The sequence below is a fragment of the Bos mutus genome, chromosome 14 (assembly GCF_027580195.1).
Source record: "Bos mutus isolate GX-2022 chromosome 14, NWIPB_WYAK_1.1, whole genome shotgun sequence".
In the NCBI taxonomy this organism is placed as follows: Eukaryota; Metazoa; Chordata; class Mammalia; order Artiodactyla; family Bovidae; genus Bos; species Bos mutus.
In genome coordinates this window covers 19,329,146-19,341,974 of record NC_091630.1, presented here as the reverse complement: position 1 = coordinate 19,341,974, position 12,829 = coordinate 19,329,146, and the positions used below count along the sequence as shown (strand labels likewise).

The 12,829-nt window shown below is 49.8% G+C and overlaps 2 protein-coding genes across 6 annotated transcripts in view; one reads left to right on the top strand and one right to left on the bottom strand.

Annotated features, from left to right (window-relative positions):
- NCALD (neurocalcin delta) overlaps positions 1-5,056 on the top strand; it is a 466,586-nt gene extending 461,530 nt beyond the window's left edge. For all 3 annotated transcript variants that reach the window (XM_070383063.1, XM_070383066.1, XM_070383065.1), the window contains one exon: positions 2,411-5,056. In XM_070383063.1, coding sequence (XP_070239164.1) covers positions 2,411-2,508 — 98 coding nt within the window. In that variant the 3' untranslated portion in view covers positions 2,509-5,056. The remainder of the gene's footprint in view (positions 1-2,410) is intronic.
- Positions 5,057-7,919: 2,863 nt separating this feature from the next.
- GRHL2 (grainyhead like transcription factor 2) overlaps positions 7,920-12,829 on the bottom strand; it is a 172,570-nt gene continuing 167,660 nt past the window's right edge. For all 3 annotated transcript variants that reach the window (XM_014476738.2, XM_070383061.1, XM_070383062.1), the window contains exon 16: positions 7,920-10,925. In XM_014476738.2, the coding sequence (XP_014332224.1) occupies positions 10,811-10,925 (115 nt within the window). In that variant the 3' untranslated portion in view covers positions 7,920-10,810. The remainder of the gene's footprint in view (positions 10,926-12,829) is intronic.

The following is a 12,829-nucleotide window of genomic DNA, read 5'->3' as shown; positions in this document are numbered from 1 at the left end:
AGGCTGGATCCTGCAGGCTAGCTAATCAGAAAGTGGGGAGGGGCTTGGTAGCCACTCAGACCCTAGAAGCTTCCCTTCCAGCCTGCCCAGGGGGTTTCCTGCACATGCTCCAAAGTGTAGGGTTTCCCAGAACCAAGTGGGGCCCCTCAGCTTTTGAGGGGTTAGGCCAGCAGATTTCACCCCAAGAGAGCCACCCACAATTCAAACCCAGCAAGGGGGTGCAAAGCAAACTGAAATGAAAGGAAAGATGGATTTCAGACTCAAAAACAGTGGACTTTTAGATGCTGGATTGCCAGATAGAATAAAGAGGTGCAATTAAATTTGATTTTTGGATATATAACAAATGATTTTTTTTAGTATAAGTGTGCCCTATGCAATATTTGGAACATACTAAAAAATTATTGTTTATTTGAAATTGAAAGCTAACTGGGCATCAAGTATTTTATTTGCCAAATCTGGCAGCCCTGTGTGTGTGTATGTGTGTTAATTGCTTAGCTGTGTCTGACTGATTGCAACCTCACGGATGGTAGCCTGCCAGGCTCCTCTGTCCATGGATTTCTCCAGGCAAGAATATTGGAGTGGGTAGCCATTCCCTTCTCCAGGGGATCTTCCCGACCCAGGGATTGAACTCAGGTCTCCTGCATTGCAGGCAGATTCTTTACCATCTGAACCACCAGGGAAGCCCCTCTGACAACCCTAGTTAGATGTAATACCTGAGTTTAAAGTTTTGACGCAGATCCTGGCCCATAAAAAGCCCTGAGTCATCTAGAGCTCTTGCTGTTATTTCCGGCTTGCCTATTCTGCTGGGCATCCCAGCAATTCTTGTCAAATATATGAGCAAAGTTACTCACAAAGCCTTGATGAAGGCTTTGTGTCAGAGCAAGCCTCAGTTTCTATACCTGTGCCCTCTGGGGCACCAGCGGCCTGAGAATCTGGGTTTGCAGGGTACAAGCTCATCTGTTTGTTTGCCTGTTCCTTCACAAAGGTGCCATTACATCCTGTTTCTTTGTGTGCCTTGATTCACAGCGAATAGTTCGTCTTGCAAAGACCAAACAGGATTCTTTTAATAGGATAGTAAAGGCCCTGACATTAAACTGCACATTTTCCTGATGTTCCAGGGGAGCACAGGGCGGCTTGTGTCCTGCCTGTAACCCGGCCTCCTCTTTAGAATAGGGGTGAAGGGTGGGAGAAGATCCAGACGGGCGGGATCAAACCCTCCCTGCCGGAAATGAGAGCTTCTGCTGGGGGACTTGGCCACAGTGGGCTCACAGAGCCCTGACAGGGTCTGCATTACTCAAATGCATCTTGTTGCTAAAAGCCCTGTGTTTTCCTAATGGAAAGCCTTGATTAAGAAATAGATGGGGAGGGGAAGTTAGAGCCATACAGGGAGGGGTTTAAGTCTGCAGGGGATCAGATTCCACCCAATTGGGAGACTTGGTGCTTCTACTCTGGGCTTCTAGATCCAAAGGCTGGAGCCTGGAGCAGAGGCCTCATCTAGAGTCTCCTGCGGTTACATGCCTCCTCTTTGCATCTAACACTTGAAAAGTCTGGGCCCTCAGCAAGTTAGCTCCAAAGCCAATTCGGAAGCACAGCAGGTTACTGGAGGAAGCAAGACTTCTTCACTGAATGTAGGGTTTGCTCCGCCCCCACCCCTCACCCCCAGAAATCGGGGAGAAGCTTTGCCTCCCCACTGACAGCATGAGGAAACTTCTGGAAGGGAACTTAACACATACTCTAGCCTAGCTAGAAAGGAAAAGGACCTGGAATAGGAGTGGAATCTCAACCAGCCAGTCTCCCTCCCGCGGTCCATCGGGGTAGGAGGAAAGACTACAGACTGAGGAGTCCTCTCTCTGTTTTGGATTCCCTCACCCCGGGTGGGAAGGGCAGCCCACCTTGTCCAAAAGAAGTGGCCCTCACCCCACGTGTCTCTTCAGACCCCTCTGCTCACAGGCCAAGCTAGGTACCCAGGTGACCCGAAGGAGCCCCAAGGGGCCCAGGAATACCCCGTGGGATGTGCAGCAGGAACCCAGCTCACTCTCTGAAAGGCGCAAGCGCCATCTCTTCCGTGGACACTGAGTCCCTCGGGTGGCCTTAGCTGGAAGGGCCACGAGGGCAGGGACCACGTGGGGGGCACCCAGCACCCACCCACCCCAACCCTTCCAGAGCCAGGGCCGGGCACACGGTGAGCTCTCAGTAAGCCGCATGCTGGGCTGTGCGATGCCGAACGACCCACTGCCCCCGGAGCGGGGGTGGGGTGCGTCTCAGCTCGGAAAGACAGAAGGTGGGGCTCACGGCTGGTGTGAGACCCCGGGAAAGGGTGTGCTGCCGCAGCCACCCCAGAGATGCATCGAGAAGACCCGGTTCATCCGGCTGCCGTCCGCCAACACTCACCGGTCCTCTTATTTTTCAGGAAAACTCTCCCTGGAAGAGTTCATCCGAGGGGCCAAGAGCGACCCGTCCATTGTGCGCCTCCTGCAGTGTGACCCCAGCAGCGCCGGCCAGTTCTGAGCCCGGCGCCACCAACTGTAGAGCTGCCTGTGTTCCCTTTGGATTTTTTTTTTTTTTTTTGGCCAAACAATATTGACAGTGATGCTGTTCCCCCTGTGGTCGGATGCGCCTCCTTCCGTGCCGCCTTCAGCTTCTCTGTCGTGGATGCTTCGTGGGAATGTCTAGACCCCCCGCGCTTGTGGAAGCATGGACAGCGCTGTCGTGCACAGACTGTGGTGTTTGTTGTTCTGACGATTTTTCATCATTATTGTTGTTATTATTTTTCCTTTGATTCGGAAGTCTGTGTTCTGAAACTGAAGACTTGGGGAGGCGAGGGAAGGGAAAACAATACAGTCCAGTGATTCTGTTGCAAACTTGAGGGGCCTGTTGGAAAAACAAAACTCGCCACCTGGGTCTGGAGTCACACATGCCCTAGGGGTGGTGGCACCACTTGCTGGATTCCCCAGGGACCAGGAATCCTCTGGGGCCAGACTCTTAAAGGGACCTGGGGGATCCCCCCAGAGGCCCACCCCACCCTCTTCCCAAATAGGCTGTAGTTTCTAAGCTGTGAACATTTCAAGGTAAATTCATAGAGAAGAAGAAAAAGATGGCTCAGCTATTTCTTGCCAGGTTTACACTAGTTGAGCTGAGTTTCTTTGGAAATTAAATGCAAATGGTAACTTATATTCCAAAACCAGACCCATCTTGTTGCCTATTGTGATTAAAAAAAAAAAAAAGATTGCTGTATATAAAATATTGGGTATTGCAGACCAAATTGTTTTGCCTTGTTTAAACGAAATGCATGTTTAGTGAGCACTAATACAATCTTATTACAGAAGACTGTTTTCTGTAGCTTATTGTAAAGTAAGCCAGCTGTAATGAATGTCTATGTCTTGTTTTAAAGTCATATCTGTCTTTGCACAAATGCACCCATCAGCAGGTATATTTTATATACTCCAGAAAAGTACAAAGTAACCATGACCAGGGCCCAACCTTAATTTTGAGTGCTTTTCCGGTGGTACTGCCAAGGGAGTAGAAGTGGGGCAGGTTTGAGTGGAATGTGTCAAGTGGAGCACCAGAAGGTTCATAATTATTAGAGCTGTGGGTTTGCCCACCAGCCCAGCAGCTCACTGATGTAGTACTGGATTGGAGGTCTGGTGCTTTTCTGAGCAGATGATGTTCTATAGATTTTCCCACCCTCCTCCACCCCAAATAGCATAAATTCTGGGGGTTTCCCGATGCTTTAATCCACATGTATAGTTAGGAAGCTATAGCTGGAACGTTGACTTTTCCATGCCCCCAGTGACCCTTAAGAGAGTCAGAGGTTAGGCAGTCATCTGGTTCATCTTGAAGAAGGCATAAGCAACTGTGTCTCATTTCCAAGGCCCACTATAAAGAATCCAAAAAATATTTTCCATCATTGTGTTCTCTGAAAGCAAATTTCTATTTCCAGAAGTGACGACACAAATTTGAGTTGCTGTTTGGTCTGATGACCTTCATATTGAAAGGTAAGAGTCAAAGTCGCTGGTCATAGGTAAGTCATATTTTCACAAGCAGTAGGCAAGGGGAAGCCCAAACACTCAAGGATGTAGATGAGGAGATCTTGCCCAAAGAGAAGGCAGACAGGTTCCCTGGGCTGCAGCCAAGCTACTTCCTACAGACCATGAACCACACAAAGATAAACTTATAAGGGAAACGATGCTGAGCCTATTCTAACCTCCAGATTCCTGGGTATTACTCAATTCCATTTAAACTGATAGTAAAAATCTGCATTTATGTGGTTGACCAAAATGAATGAACTTTGCAAGGTGAAATTTTGAGACCTGGACTCACCACCTGTAACATAATCCTCTTGCTCCAAGTGTCAGCTTTTTTTTAATAGTGATTTTACACCTTGAGACTTTCGGAGTTCCTCCATTGGCCAAGTGGTAAAATCTGGTTTTGAAAACTAGGGAATTAACCTAGTGGCGTGCACAATGGCATGGGGACCCAGCGCCTCTACAGGTGATGTTCCTGAGCTGCATCCCACTTTCTCCTGCTCTGGATTGAAGACCTAATTCCTCCTTTAGTTTTCCTTAATGGTAGAGTTGCTTAATGTCAGGGAAAGCCCATTAGGACTCCATCCTCAGTCATGACATCTTACTGAGCCAGACTCACTCTGCTCGTTAGAGCCTAGAGCTGGGGTAAGAAGCAGGGGAGCGCATCTCCAGCTGTTAAAACAACAGAGCAGACACAGGGCTGATCGATGCTGACATGCCCGGGATGGCCGCAAAGTAGTCCTTGTCCTGGCCTGCCACTGACCCTGACTGTGTTTTCTTGAGGGTTGTTTTTCTCATTCTTCTCCTCCCCAGGCAGGCCTTTGTATGTCTGATCCAGTGCACTGTGTGGCCAAGGGGCTCAGCAGCACCCAAAGGCTGAATGCCTAAACGCTTATGTCACTCCTGAGCTGGGCTGTTCATTGTCACTGCTGTTGAGGGACCTCTGGAAATGGAGTCTGTTTTGTCTGAAAGCAGCTCAGCCTGTGATGTTCAAGGGACTGGAATAAAGTGGCTTACGACTTGAAGGATGATACAGACTGGTCGACTATTCATACCCTTGTTTAGGGGGGGAAGGGATGCTGAGGGTGCAGTCCGATCCCATTGATACACCCCGGGGGCACTTTCCACATATATATCTATATATATATATATATATATCGATATATTTATGAATCCTTTCCTATGGAGTGGGTCCTGCATCAGTTGACTTTGGGTCGCTCTAGCTTGGCAGTCAAGCATGTTGACTGTTTAATATGATTGTCTGGGACCTGGGCTTTCTGTGCCTAAACTGCTCCAGCTGAATCTGTGCCTGAGTGAGGGCCCAGATGCTGTGTTGGCCTCCTTCTAGGTATGGTTTCGGCCCTGGAGGCACAAGGAAGCAGGGTTTGTGAAAGAGGGATGAGAGGGTCTGTGGGCCTAAAGCATTGTCCAAGAGCATCCTAGGTCTACGTGTGGGCGTCTTTACTTCCCTCCACTCATGGCCTTCACTTTCTTCTTACCTCTTCTCCTTCCTCACAACTGACTGGAGCTGTAAACTCTAGTCTCAACATTAGGTGCAATGGAAGGAGAAACGGAGGCACCTTCCTCTTCAGTGGGAAATTAGCATCCTCCCCCGACCCCCAAACCCCCAGACCTCTCAGTCTGGAGAAGAGTTGATAGAAAAGATGACATGATACACAACCCACAGCCTCAAAGCCAATTCCGATCAAGGTGTTTGTTATTGCTGTCACTGGCTCTGCCTCCAGCACAGGGGTCATGAATGTAGGAAAAAGAGGCTGAAACTCAGCTGTAGTAGGCGTCTCATAGGCCAACCAGACTTCATGCTGGAGTGAGTTGGCCTGGAGGGGAGTCCTTTTGTACCGCAGTTTCTCTTTATGGTTCAACAGTGGTCCTGATGCCTATGAGAACTGCATGAGCCTGAGGAACACCATGTCATTCATGGCAATGATGGTAAGCAGGTGGCTAGGACCCTCCAACCTGATCAGGAGGCTTCACTCGCACACCTGTTGGAGGTTAACTGGTTAATTTCCAGCAAATTTTCAAGCCTGAAACTCCTATCTTCAGGGTACTGTCCCAACACCCCAACCCAACCCTGGACTCCCTGACAGTCTAGTTCAGGTGTGGGGAGGGGGTCACCGGCTAGGTAAGAAGGAGTCCGTGTGTTCTCAGTCAAGGTAAGGGGAAATCACGACTGCTTTCTTTAGGAAAAATGGAGCTGCTTCAACAAGCCTCTCATCTTTGTCAGGCGTATGCTTGCATTCTCCTGAAATATTCTGGTTTTTCAGGTGGCTGAAGAAACAAGAGAAAGAATACTGCATTTGCCAAGGCATCAGAGTATCAGTCAAATCCACCTACAATAGAAAGATTATTGTACAGTGAAAAGATGTCCACGCCAAGAGCCAATGATATATTTTATATCTAACCAATGGTATATGCAGTTCAGATTTCTCTACACTTGAATGATGGCTGTGTGTCCAGGACTTAGGTCCTGGGCACTTGCTGCCCTAGCTGCTAAGATGCCATTGATCCTCGGACACAGGGGTGCAGACACTTGAGTGGGCAACCTTCCCAAAGCAAGGTTAGAGTTTGGTGACCTCTCATCACGTTGTGAAAGTCTAAGGGTAAGAGGGGCTTGTATGCCCTGGGACTGGGGTGACTGCGAGCCCTGCCTCTCTGAAAGTGAACTGCTATCCTGGCACTGATGATGCCAGGCTGTCATCACTTGGTACATCATGGCCTCTGAGGATGGACTGCATCTAACCTGCCTCTCTGTCCCCAGCACCAGGCACAATGCCCGGCCCATGGTAACTGAGCTGAGTTGGTATAGAGATGAAGATGGAGGCAAGAGCCAGTCCTGGACCCCGGGGCCTTGATAGTTGGTCATCTTCACCCACCCAGAGTCCCAGTACAGGGAGGTGGGGGGTGGGGTGACACATGTGGGGAGCCATGTTCACAGCAGGACCAGAGCTGCCATGAGTCCAGGAAGAACTGCCTCAGGAGAGGAAGCGAGACTAGTGAATGCCAGGCAGGACCTCCTCGGGCAGGGGTGGGGGTGGGGGAGCACATTCAGACCTCCTACTGATACTGGGGAACACAGATCATGGCAAACGGGCCTTTGGCCCATTTCTGATCCATGATCTCTTCAGAAGCCTCCTCAACAAGCACTTCTCCCAGCCTCCTCTTTAACGCCCACTGGTCCAGGTGTGGAGGCTGCCAAGGATGCCAACAGGGTTGAAGTTGGTCAGAGAAAGCTTTCCCAAGGTGGATTTTTAGCCAAGATTTGAAAGCTGTGGACATAGAAGGTGAGATGTGGAAGAATACAGAAGCTGCTACTTGTTTGGAACAGAGAGGCTCTTGGGAGATCATCATGGAGGACAGTTGAAGGAGCGGGTGGGTGGTCACTGAGGAAATGCCGAGAAATACTGGGATTTGAGCTGGCGGATACTGGTGAGGCTGTGGGTTCCAGGGCAAGAGACTGTTGTGAGGAGCTTGGTGTTTCAGCCACATGGTTTTAGGATCTGTGAAAAGGTGGGTGAAGATGAGTTAAAGGACATGAAAGGCTCTTCTGGTAATTTAAGTGGGGAGAGAGGAAGACAAACATGGATGGACAGAGCCTACTCCCTACCCCGAGGAACTGAAAGAACAGCCATCCTGGTGGCCTTTTGTGGTCACACTGGAGGCGTGGTGATGTCTTCAGCCTCTTCTCATTTAACCTTGGGGTGGAGGCACAATGGGGCAACCAGAAGAGGAAATGCCTGCTGTGTTGGAGCCCAGGACCTGAGGTGCCCACGGGGAGCCCAGAACCTTCCCAGCGCACACAGAGGCTTCTTCCCAATCAGCCTAGGAGCCCCAACACCCACCTCACAGAAAACATGGCACGCTTGAAGTTTACTCTTACATTATGAATATTTATTTTTTTCTTCTTAAAAATGTACAAAAAATAAAATAACTGTATTTATAGTTTATAGATTCCCCCTCTCCCATTTACAAAACTATTAAGTTACATTTGCCTTTTTTTTAAAAAAAAAAAAAAAACATGAGCTCAAATTGTCCATCTCGCAATCTCCTTTGCTTGTCTTTACGAAAGGGCTGTTCGCAGAATTTGGCACAAACCCCCTGCTTCTGTTGCATTTTCGTAATTTTAAATAAGAAGGAAAATAAATGTTTGATTCAGTTCATGCTTCTTAAGTTTCTGGGCTGGGACATGCCTTAGTCTTTTAGGATCCAATTCCAAGATGACATCTGACTGCATTTTTCTGTCGGACCCAATTTCCCAGAAAGTCTAAGCATCTGGGGTAAGTATAAGAAAAACACTTGTTGCATATGTCCCTCATCTTACATGGAATTTTTAAAGCTTATTTATTTGAGTCTGATTAAGAAACCAAAAAAAAAAAAAAAGAGCAGGCAAGTTTTCCTATTTCTCTGGAGTGTTTTTTTTTTTTTTTCCCTTGGACAATTTTGCTCATCAAAGCTCTGCTCACACACACAGTGAAGGGCATGCTGAAGCTAAGCCACGGGCACACTGAGAGTGCAGAGAGGACGTGGTAAGATGGGGACAGACTGGATGGGAGGGTACACTGTGTGCCACCCTTTGCTGGCACTGGCCTCATACGCTTTGTTCTGGTAGTGGCCACCACAAAGATTGCCCAGGGCCCTGGGACAAAGGCAAAAGTATCTTGGATTCATCTTCTGCCTAGGGCAGGACCAGAAACATTTTGTCCACAGAGGCTGGGGAGAGAAGGTCAGGGAACCCATGTCTGCCAAAGATTTTCTCTTTTCCCTATTCTGGAGTCCTACACCCTGGCCTGATAGTATTGACCACTGGGCCTGGCAGTGATGTCTGAAATCACCCCTTAGGCAAGGAGCATGGTGGCACATTGTACATCATGCATTTCCAATACTGAGTCCCATTAGTACCACATGCTGGTCCAGGATGTGACTGTCACAGAGTGGAGGACGAGGGGACAGACTGGAGCAGAGCTAAATCCAGGATGCAATCTTTGGCACCGCAGGGAGGAGTAACACGTCCAGAAGACACACAGAAAGGTGCCCCCTCACCACACCTACTAGAGATCTTCCTGGGCACGCACCTGCCCTCCAGCCCATTTGAATCCTCTGCAGCCTCAAGGACAGAGAGCTGGACTGAAAGTGGCCCTTCCATCCTGCTCTGGGCCGCGGAGGGCAGGGAGGCAGGGAGCCCTTGGAGAGAAAGCCCCCAGGTAAGACATCAAAGTGCTTTACAAACAAATCTGGGCCCTTCCATAGAACCTGCCCTAGATCCGGGACCTCCTAGGGAGTGTGGCTACCAGAAACCTATGCTTTAGCCCACAAGGCTGAACACAAACCCCTAGACCATGTACCTGTCCCTCAAAGAGAACTTTGGCCCGGATGGTACATGATGATGCGACTGTTTGGGGAAGCATTTCATCTCCTCTTCATCTGCCAAGATACCTGGTAGGAGGACAAGCCTTCTTTCTCCATCTTCCAGACGCTGGTTTCAGAAGTGCCAGGGCTCCCGGGGTCTTCTCGCACCCATCCAGCATCCAGCAGCCCAGCCTTCCAGAGCCGGCTGAGCCCCAGAAGGCAGCCCACGCCTGGCAGGCCAGAGCTGAGCCGCTGGCACCACTCTCAGGACTGCAGCTGGGCCTCCAGGGAGCCACTTGAGATGAGGATGTGCTTGTAAACTGAGACACTGCACAGTGGCCGGCTCCTCACGAAAGCCCAGGAGTTCTGCGGCAGACCCAGTGATGGAACCCTGATGGCAAGTCCCTGCGGCATCTCCAGAAAGTTCAGGCGGCACCAACACCAAAGCTGGAGGAGCTGGGACCTCAGACAATCCAACCTTTCCCACAGACAGCTCAGAGGGAGAGTCAGGCGAAGCTCATCGCCATGAGACAAACTCAGTGGGTCTCCGGGGCAGGTAGTGCCCATAGAGAGGGAACGGGGGGTGCTTCAGGCATGCCCACGGGGGTCAACCATCTTGGCACCCACTGCCTGACAGCCTGAAGGCTGTGTCCCTCGCCCAGCATGTCTTCTGAACAGCACGGAGGCAGAAACCTCTTGGAGAAAGCAGGGTCTCCAGGTATGCGCCTCCCCCAGGCCTGCGGCAGTAAACATGCCCACATACCACAGGTGAAATATATTATTGCGATATTATAAACACTATGTACATGATAGCCAGGCACACTTTCGGGGTTACTTACTAATTACACGGTGGCCGAATGTCTTCCTGTACACGGCCTGGTGGCTACTCACTAGGAACCCCTGAGGGTACCCACCAATGCCTTTCCTCAGAGCAGACAGAAGGCTCCTGATCAGGAAGAGGTGTCCACCTCTTCCCCCACCTCGGACGAAGGAAGCGGCTCATTCTGTCCAGCCGCTCAGGAGACGTCAGGGGTGAGATGGCAGGAGGGAGCTCCCTCAGGCTCTTCAGGATCAACGGACTGAAAGGGAGAGCTCTGGCCCATGTCAGCTGGAGCCAGCAGTGACCTGCAGAGTCCTGGCGGGCCCTGGGCCCCGGGCTCCGGAAAAAAGGTGGATAATAAATAAGGATGTGATAAGCTCAAGGCCCCGTCCCGAGGGGCTTGGGCCGTGGCTCCAGGGCAGGAACCGGTGGGTGGCCCAAACGCAGGGATCCCAGGGTCTTTGGGCCTCGCCCCGCTCCCCAGCACAGTCGTGTAACAGCAGTCGTCAGATGGGTGAGGTGGGTCTGTAGGGCCTGGGGGCCGGGGCCTCCGACTTCCCTGGGGGAGGAAGGCCCTGAGGGCTGCAGCCCAGAGTGGGGCTCAGATTTCCATGAGTGTGATCTTGAAGCCTTCCACCATGCTCTCCATGTTGAGGATGAAGGTGTCCTCATTTGAGTAGTGCTCAATGATGTTGTCGTCCATATTCACCAGGATGCTGCGGGGGTGAATGCGGGGGGAAACAAAGACGCCATGACCGAGGTGCTCAGTGAAGGGAGGCTCCAGGCTGGGGGTTCCCTTAGCCATTCTTTCACAAGGGAGGTGGGTGGGTGGTGGGAAGGAGAGGAGACAGGCAGGGAGAGAGGCCCTCACTATATTTCTTTCCCAGATATCAGAGGGAAGCAAAACCTCGATTTCTCAGAACTAACTTCTTATGAGACAGGATGTCAGAGATCATTTAACGCAAACCTTTGGCTCTCTAGACTGGTAAACTGAAGCCTAGAAAAAGTTAACAGAGCCTGAAATCACAGAGCTAACTATTGACAGAGACTGGATCTAAAGAGTTAGGTCTCCTAACTCTTTTCATTAAACCATATTGCCTCTTGAAAACACCTTTTTAAAAAGTCCTCTGCACTTACAAGAGGAAAATAAACCAGAGCTGCGGCTACCCTTCCTCGAGCATGGAGTCTGTTCCACAAACCTGTGTTCAGTCCTCAGGGCAACCATGGAGGCAGGTGCGATCACCGCCATGGTACAATTGAGTAGCCTGAGTTCAGCGAGGTTAGATCATGTCCCCAGGTTCACTCAGCCGGTTCAAGGCTGAGCTCGGTTTGGGTACTAGCTTTGCCTCACTCTGAAGTTCGTACTCTATCACATGTGACTTAGCCCTTAGTTAACCATCTGAGCTGGGTTTCATTTTAAGAAAACCAACAACTTTCAGGGCCTGTCCATGAGACAAGTCCTTGAGCCAATCCCCTTCTTTGAAGTCAGACAGACCTTCGTTTGAGAAGTGACTATCATTTTACAGCTATGTGTCATCAGGCAAGTTGTTTAGCCTTTCAGAGTCTCGGTTTATTCTTCCACAAAAATAAGAATAACAACCCTGCTTTAGAGGGTTGTGGTTAGGATTAAAGTATTTAGCCCAGGGCCTGACACCGGACCCCGTGGAAGTGAAATGCTACCATCGGCATGCACATCAGCACTCAGGGCTTCTGCTCAGCATGAGACCCTGAGACACCACTCAGATCTCACCATCAAAGGAATCCACTCAGCCTCTTGCACTGACTTTGGAAAGAACATGCATTTTAGTGAGCTTTTCAACCAGGGCTCAAATGGAAAGGGTTTCCTGCTTGACTCCAAATTAACTGAGAGACCCCATTACTTGGAAGTCCCCAGTATCCCAGATCATCAATTTCTTCTATGAAAAAGGCCCAGAGCAGAGTTTAAAGATCAACTTTCTGCTTTTTGTAAGAAAATGGATCCAGAAGCTGACTCACTGGAGATCCTTTTCCGGTACTAAATCCTGTTCCACGGCCACTATGCTTATAGCTTCATTCACAGGAGGCCCCAAGAGGGCTGGAGGCAGCAGACAGCAGAATGTGCAAGCTAAATTCTTGGGCTTTGGTGCCATGGAAGTTTACTTGGGTTAAATCTGCATTTCACCTACTGAACACAAGACTTTGGGCAAAATGCTTAGCCTCCATCTGGCTCGATTTCCTCGGCAATAAATTAGGGATAAGAATCTACCTCACGGAGTGATGAGGAATAACAGAACAATGTGCATAACGTGCTTAGCAGGGGACCCAGAACCTACCGAAGACCAGATAAATAAGAGCTATTGTTCTTAACATTGAGAACAAGCAGGTTCAGTAATCACTTTGATCATTCTGTTAATAACAACCCCAGAAGAATCCCTGATGTCCTGAATCCTTTGTATTTCTACTGTGCTGCCCTGAGACCAAGCTTAAGAGCAGCACATGATTCCTAACAAACTTGGCTCTCTGCCCAAGGGCCACTCTCCCCACTTCCAGACCCCTCTACTCTACCCCCTAATCCTGCCATGGAGGGGGACATCTCAGCTGATACCATGACAATGCACTCTCACCCCTTCTCTTTCTCTCA